The sequence below is a fragment of the Apaloderma vittatum genome, unplaced genomic scaffold (genome assembly GCF_000703405.1).
Source record: "Apaloderma vittatum isolate BGI_N311 unplaced genomic scaffold, ASM70340v1 scaffold35079, whole genome shotgun sequence".
In the NCBI taxonomy this organism is placed as follows: domain Eukaryota; kingdom Metazoa; phylum Chordata; class Aves; order Trogoniformes; family Trogonidae; genus Apaloderma; species Apaloderma vittatum.
The window spans coordinates 1-1,278 of record NW_009736407.1 but is presented as its reverse complement, the minus strand read 5'-3'; the positions used below and the strand labels follow the sequence as shown (position 1 = coordinate 1,278).

The window sequence follows — 1,278 nt, the reverse complement described above, 5'->3', positions numbered from 1 at the left end:
CCGGGCGGGAGCCTGCTGGGGGGGAACGCGCCCACGTGCGCCCGGCCCAGGAGCTGTCGCTCCATGGTGAGCCGGCAGCCCGCGATGCCGTACAGCTCGCTGCAGATGTCCCTGCTGATGTTGGGGACCTGCTTCGAGGGCCATTCCCACACCAGGACCACCAGCGGCTCGATGTGCTTGGGTGCTTCTCTGGAGACCTCGGAGGGGTTGAGGAAGCACCTCAGGTTCCAGAGGAAGGTTACAAACACCCCGGCGGTGACCACCACCTTCACGCTGGGCCGGCCCCATGGTGGCCGTGGCAGCAGCAATGCCCGGGGCATGTTGCCAGGCTGGCTGTCACCTTCTCGGGTGACTGAACTGACACCTGGGAGAGAGGAGAGGCCACCAAGGGCTGTCAGCTCAGCTTGCTGTGGGCGAGGGCTGCTGGGGAGACGCTGGGGCCAGAGGGGATCAAGAACGAACTTCTCCATGAAACCTGGGCCCCAGTTCCTCTGTTCCCCCACCACCAACAGGGTCCCACGTACACCCCGCGTCCCTCCACAGGGGCTTTTGTGTCCCACTCCCAGGGTCCCTGGTGCCCCCAGCTCCACAGCAAGAAGGGATGCTGCCAAAGGGAGGTGCCTGCCTCCCTGGCCCTGACCGCCCGGCACCGCTCCCTGGTGCATGCGGGAGGGATGCGGTCCTTGGCACTTTTTTTTTTTTCCCCACCTGACAAATGGCTGTGGTCCCACTCCACCCTTGGCAGGGGGTAGGACTGGATGATCTCTAGGGATCCCTTCCCACTCCTAACATTTTGTGATCCCATGATTCTATAATTCTTGCTTTGCCTGGGGCAGGTAAAGCCTGAAAGGAAGACAGCCTTGTCCTTGGCAGAAAGGTGCCGGGGGGGGGAAGTTTGCAGAATGGGACCACGTACCAAAGGGGGGACACCCTGGGTCCTGCCTCAATAGCCCCCAGCTGCGATCTGGGGTGTCCCTGGGAGGCACTGGGAAGGACAAAACCCTACTCAGGGCCGGACTGGAGTGTCCTGCCTGAGAAGTGCAACCTCCCGCAGAGATGATGGGGGTGTCCCCAGGTGCAGGGGCCTCCCTTGGGTTTGGGGGGCTCTCCTCAGCCACTGAGGGCGCAGGGAGTCCCAGCAGACTGGCAGCTTGCAGTCTTGGTGCCCTGAACACCCGCATTTTATTTTTGGGGTGTCACAGCCGGCTAGTGCCCCGCAGGCCGGGCAGGGAGCCCTTTGGGGCTGCTGCTGGCGGGGTTCAGCCCACAGGCACGAGG

The 1,278-nt window shown here is 63.5% G+C and overlaps 1 protein-coding gene across 1 annotated transcript in view; it reads right to left on the bottom strand.

Annotated features, from left to right (window-relative positions):
* LOC104279627 (alpha-(1,3)-fucosyltransferase 7-like) overlaps positions 1 to 320 on the bottom strand; it is a 1,051-nt gene extending 731 nt beyond the window's left edge. Inside the window, 1 exon segment of the mRNA XM_009876965.1 lies at positions 1 to 320. This exon segment is cut by the window's left edge and continues 1 nt beyond it. Within this exon segment, the coding sequence (XP_009875267.1) occupies positions 1 to 320 (320 nt within the window).
* Between the last annotated feature and the right edge of the window lie 958 nt (positions 321 to 1,278).